Below are 6127 nucleotides of genomic sequence, written 5' to 3'. Positions count from 1 at the left end.
CCAGGATGCTTCAATAGCGGCCTTTAGCTCATCCAGAGTGTTGGGTCTTGAGTCTCTCAACGTTCTCTTCACAATAGGTCTGGAATTGGCCCTTCTCCACAATCTTCCTCAGGGTCCGGTCACCTCTTCTCGTTGTGCAGCGTTTTCTGCCACACTTTTTCCTTCCCACAGACTTCCCACTGAGGTGCCTTGATACAGCACTCTGGGAACAGCCTATTCGTTCAGAAATTTCTTTCTGTGTCTTACCCTCTTGCTTGAGGGTGTCAATAGTGGCCTTCTGGACAGCAGTCAGGTCGGCAGTCTTACCCATGATTGGGGTTTTGAGTGATGAACCAGGCTGGGAGTTTTAAAGACCTCAGGAATCTTTTGCAGGTGTTTAGAGTTAACTCGTTGATTCAGATGATTAGGTTCATAGCTCATTTAGAGACCCTTTTAATGATATGCTAATTTTGTGAGATAGGAATTTTAGGTTTTCATGAGCTGTATGCCAAAATCATCCGTATTAAGACAATAAAAGACCTGAAATATTTCAGTTAGTGTGCAATGAATCTAAAATATATGAATGTTAAATTTTCATCATGACATTATGGAAAATAATGAACTTTATCACAATATGCTAATATTTTGAGAAGGACCTGTATATATATGCTTCCAATAGGTCAAATGATCAGGAAGCATAGGATAAATCTTTACTGTTACGCTGATGATACACAGCTTTACTTATCCATAAATCCTAATGAGCCCAGCCAGTTAGATGGACTACAAGCATGTCTTGAAGATATAAAAACTTGGATCACTTTAAATTTTCTGCTTCTAAATTCAGACAAGACAGAAGTTGTCGTCTTTGGACCAGAGTCTTTAAAAAACAAACTGCTTAGTCAATCACTTAACCTGGATGGCATTAAATTGACCTCCGGTAATAAACTAAAAAACCTTGGTGTTATATTTGACCAGGACATGCCATTTAAATCCCATATTAAACAGGTTTCTAGGATTTCCTTCTTTCATGTCCGGAAAATTGCCAAAATTAGAAATATCCTGTCCAGGAGTGACGCTGAAAAACTAGTCCATGCATTTGTTACTTCAAGGCTGGACTATTGTAATTCATTACTATCAGGATGTCCACAAAATGCAGTTAAAAGCCTTCAGCTGATTCAAAATGCTGCAGCAAGAGTTCTGATGAAAATTAAAAAGAGAGATCATATTTCTCCTATTTTAGCTTCCCTTCATTGGCTCCCTGTTAAATCCAGAATAGAATTTAAAATTCTCCTCCTCACATATAAAGCCCTTAATGATCTAGCTCCATCATACATCAGAGATCTGATTGTTCCATATGTTCCTAACAGAGCACTTCGTTCTCAGACTGCAGGTTTACTGGTGGTTCCTAGAGTCTCTAGAAGTAGAATGGGAGGCAGATCGTTTAGTTATCAGGCTCCTCTTCTGTGGAACCAGCTCCCAGTTTTAGTTCGTGAGGCAGACACCCTGTCTACTTTTAAGGCTAGGCTTAAAACTTTTCTTTTTGATAAAGCTTATAGTTAGAGTGCCTTAGGTTATCCTGAGCTATCTCTGTAGTTATACTGCTATAGGCTTAGGCTGTTGTAGTACATAATGACCACTTTCACTCTCTTTGCTACATTCTCACACTACTCTCCAATTTTGCATTATTTGCTGTTATTTCAGCTTTTAACTTTGTTCTCTTTATTCTCTTCCTAGAAGCTACACCTGGCCTGACTCTGTGTCTACCTTTGACACCTTTCTGGAGAGGGGCATTGTCCAAGCTTCTGCTGGCAACAACTTAATGCTCACCCTCTACCGATGATCCACGTGGCCCTGTCTTTCAGTGTTTAACCCTTTCTCTCTCCTAGACATGGCAATTGACTGAGCTTTTACTGTGACTAACTCTATGTGCTCTCTTTCAGACTCTAACCTTAAAAACTGGCTCAGAGTTTTTCTGTTCTTTCTTTCTGGATGAAACGACTAAAGGAGCTACATCCATTAACATTTACTTCTCCTTCCCATAGAAAGTACTCCTGGATCAGTGCTTCTTTGTTCTCTTTGTGTCTCTGCTCTGTTCTCTCAAACCCCCAGTCGGTCGTGGCAGATGGCCGCTCACACTGAGCCTGGTTCTGCTGGAGGTTTCTTCCTGTTAAAAGGGAGTTTTTCCTCTCTACTGTCGCTACATGCATGCTCAGTATGAGGGATTGCTGCAAAGTCAACGCCAGTGACTGTCCACTGTCTCTACATGCTCATCCAGGAGGAGGGAATCCTGCAAGTCACTGACTGGATGTAATCTGCTGGGTTTCCTTAGATAGAAAAACTTTTTATCCAATTTGAATAAATAACTGAATCTGTCTGCACTGTTCAATGATTAGGATTAATTGGAATGTATGTAGCTGACTTTGTGAAGTGCCTTGAGACGACATGTGTTGTGAATTGGCGCTATTTAAATAAACTGAATTGAATTGAATCAAGCATTAGTTTAGGTAGATTTTTAACCATAATGAAATCATTTGAAAACTGCATTTTATATTAATCTGGTTATCTGTCTGAATATGAAACCAGTTTGCTGCAAAATCTGAGACACAAAAACCCCTAAGCGGAAGAAATCTAAGGTTGCAAATACTTTTTCACAATGCTGTATATGTAGACAAACTATTGAACAGCATACAGTAAATGAGACATGCATTTCTGCCTGCCTCACATCCAGCTTGCTACATTGAGAGGCAGTGCCTTGCATCCATCATCCCAGCATTCCTACAGCAGGCTTAGAAACCACAGATTAATGACAACCAATGAAACGTTTTCAAAATAGGTCTAAATGGTCCTTCCACGTCTGTGGATGTTATGTGCTGTATGTGAAATATATCTGTACTGCACAGCTGATTGAGACTTGGATTAATAGTCCAGTGCTGTCTCCATGCAATACATGAGCTCTTATTGGAGTTAATGTAGTTGTAGAACTGAAAACACTAATTCACTTCAGCATGCAGTTTCATTTAAAATGACTGAGTACATGTGGGTCAGCTGAGTGGACTCTTTTGTTGCGTTGTGCTGATACTATTTCTAAAGGCTAGAGCAGGTGAATAAAGCTAAGGCCAAACTTTATAAGAAATGTTCCTTGTATTTTTTTCAAATTATGCTCTTTTAAGAAGTTGTAGTTTCTCAGAATATAATGGAAGATCAGATACACCATCTCCAGCAGTTCCATCTAGCTGTGAAGAAGTTGTGACAGGTTGCCTCCTGCTCTGAAGTCTTACAGATAAATGGCATTCAGGGCAGCTTGGAGGAGGTTCTGTTCGACAGAAAAGACTTTAAGGGTACCAAAGTAAAAGGGCACCCAGAAGACTGACTGACAGGTTAAAGGTAGATACATGTGAGATGCATGACATCACTACCTTGCCCACTAGGTATTACTATTACACATTGGTCCTTTGAGTATCGTAATGAATTTATATTGAGACTAGTGGACTCTGTTCTTTTTGATACAGGGAAATCTCATACTGTGGTCAAAATTCAACAATGTACTTAAATAACACTTTAGGCAGGGGGGTTTCCTGAGGGAGACTAGATGTTCTTCAGGTGAAGACAAAAAAATTAGGATTGTATAAAGTTGGAAAATCTCTCCAGACATGAATTACTGGGATAACTGACTAATGTACCAAGGCAACCCAAACAACCTTTATCCAACCAGCTATGACGCAAATGTCCTTTTTACTTAAGTTCTGACTAAATAAGATGATGTATATTTTAAAATCTACCAATTAACTCACTTTGTCCTACATGGCCTGTTAATGAGGTTTTCTAAATGCCGTTGAGTTCCTTGTTTTTGTTAAAAATATATTTACCTCTGTTCAGATACACCAAGACCCAGTGTGTTACCTGCACCGGCCCTTCATTATTGCTCTCAAAAGCAGTCAGTTTGCTAAACGAGGTCTTATTCTTCCAGTTGTGAATTTTGAGTTTCGGAAGAAGTGGTGTTTCACCTGTCGTGGTGGACAGTAGGCACGCTAAATGAACAGACAAATCTCATCAGTTGGTGACAGCATTCCCTAGAAAAAGGTCCAAACTTCAAAGCGGTGGAGTAAAATATACGGTAGCACTACATAATACAGCCCATATTTTCACCAGACTTTGAGGTTAGAAGAAAAACTAAGATCCAGGAAAGTAACCTCCAAGTTCAGGGAAAGCACAGGCTGTTTTATTTCATGCTGCCAAATAGTAATGCCTCAGCCAGAGTTTCAAGTACCTTTGTTCGCTAGAGGCAAATATGTAGAAAATGATAGCTACAGTAGTCTGTGCACACACTGATCACACCTGAATGCCTCGTGAGTTGCAGCACACGAAGAACATGCAACAACAGAAAATATGGGAATGGAAATCATGCATATCTAGAAATAGCACATTAGGTGCTTTGTGTTGCTGGCAGTGGTCTATTTGAACTATGTACAGGATAGTTGATGACTTTACATATGTTAATAATATAGTGTATGAATACCTCAGTATAAATGGATTTTGTAGATCTAGATCAGAGTGTGGAGGGCAGGCTTCAGAGATGTTCTCAAAAGGAATGGAAGAAAATCTACAGTTTTTATCCTTTGCATATTCAGTCTCTTTCTTAGACCCTGAGTCAAGCTTAAGAGAAGACCTTTAGTCTTGTAGGGTTGAGGGCAGGGCTATTGTCCTGGAAGGCCTGGGTCAGATACTGGCCTGTGGAGTCCCAACATTCCTGAGCTGTTGGGGACGTCGGGGAGAGAAGCTTGTCGCCCTGATGGGAACCGGAGTGGCTGTTGGTGAAGCGGCTTTGCTGAATCGCTGCCGTTAGTCATGTGTCTTTGTTCCGTGTTGGGGTTGCCCACAGGCCCTGCAAAGTTCCCATCTGGAAGAGTCTGTGTGCGGAGGACAACTGGAGAGGATTCTTTGGATTTCATAGGAGAGCTCTCGGAGTCAGGGCCCTGTGGGAAAACAACAAAAAATAAAACGGATCAAACGCAAAGGTCATACTCAGATGGGAGATTTTCGGACATTGACAGCACTGCACTCACCAAATAAATCAATGCTGTTCTTTTCTTATCTACTCCTGTTTCACCTTATATAGATGTCTAAATAAATTAGAATATCATTGAAGAAGTATTTTTTCAATAATTCAAAAAGTGAAAATCCCATTTCAAGTGTTTGTTGTTGTTAGATATAAACATAATTTACAGAAGTTATGTTTATATCTAACAACTTTCTCAAAGTTAGGATTTTACATGTAACTGATTAAAGTCAATAATACAGGAATTGTGTTTTGCCACACAATCATGGGAAAAACTGCTGTCCTGACAGTTGTCCAGCAGCCTTTGACACCCTGCAAGTCAGGCAGTGAGCTGCTTCAGTCAGGGCTGCTGCTATCCTAACCGCAAAGCATTTTTTCCTTTACTATGTAGATGTATTCCTGGCGGCTGCCGCGTCTGACATTTGAACATGCGTGACAGGCAGTTACGTGGGTCAGCGACCTTCTGGTTCACACTCCAAGCCAGCTGGTGGCAGTAACCACACGGTTGTACGCCTACAAGAAGTTATGCACGTCCTTCAACGCGGGTTGCTAAGTTACTACCTTGGGAGCTCACGCTTGTTGAAGGTACAATGACTTGGTGGTGAACAGTTGAGTGAGTAAAAGAAGATGGCTTCATCAAAAATACGTAAAGTGGACGATAAAAATCACACATTTAAAGATGAATGGGCCAAAGCATCTGGTCTGACAGCACAACAGTGGATTTTTGGAAAACACAAACCCCTTTCTTTGACTGGGAAATGATGAAAGAGTGCATGGAAGCTGTGGCAGAAACACTTTTCAGATGGAAAAGAAAGACAACTAAAGGTAAAGGTTAAGCAAATTAACCTGCCTGTCAGAGGCAGAACAAGGAGAGCAGAATTACACCATGTTGTACATTCAAAGTGTTTAAAATTGGTACTTAAATTGGATTGCTCTTTTCTGTTCAGCATATGATTTCATAGGCAGATGAATAATTGATCAATAGTAAAAAAAAAAACGAGTGTTAATTAAATGTTAAATAAAGATGAAAGAAAATAATTTTGTCTCAATTTAAAATGTGCAGACCCACTGTGTTTTCTGCAACTTAAAATC

General features: G+C 40.1%; 1 protein-coding gene across 4 annotated transcripts in view; it reads right to left on the bottom strand.

Moving 5' to 3' along the window:
• Nucleotides 1-3741: 3741 nt before the first annotated feature.
• kcnh7 (potassium channel, voltage gated eag related subfamily H, member 7) overlaps nt 3742-6127 on the bottom strand; it is a 103463-nt gene continuing 101077 nt past the window's right edge. For all 4 annotated transcript variants that reach the window (XM_047355763.1, XM_047355764.1, XM_047355765.1 and 1 more), the window contains one exon: nt 3742-4952. In XM_047355763.1, the coding sequence (XP_047211719.1) occupies nt 4674-4952 (279 nt within the window). In that variant the 3' untranslated portion in view covers nt 3742-4673. The remainder of the gene's footprint in view (nt 4953-6127) is intronic.

The sequence above is a fragment of the Girardinichthys multiradiatus genome, chromosome 24 (genome assembly GCF_021462225.1).
Source record: "Girardinichthys multiradiatus isolate DD_20200921_A chromosome 24, DD_fGirMul_XY1, whole genome shotgun sequence".
NCBI lineage: Eukaryota > Metazoa > Chordata > Actinopteri > Cyprinodontiformes > Goodeidae > Girardinichthys > Girardinichthys multiradiatus.
This window is presented reverse-complemented; position numbering and strand designations above follow the sequence as displayed.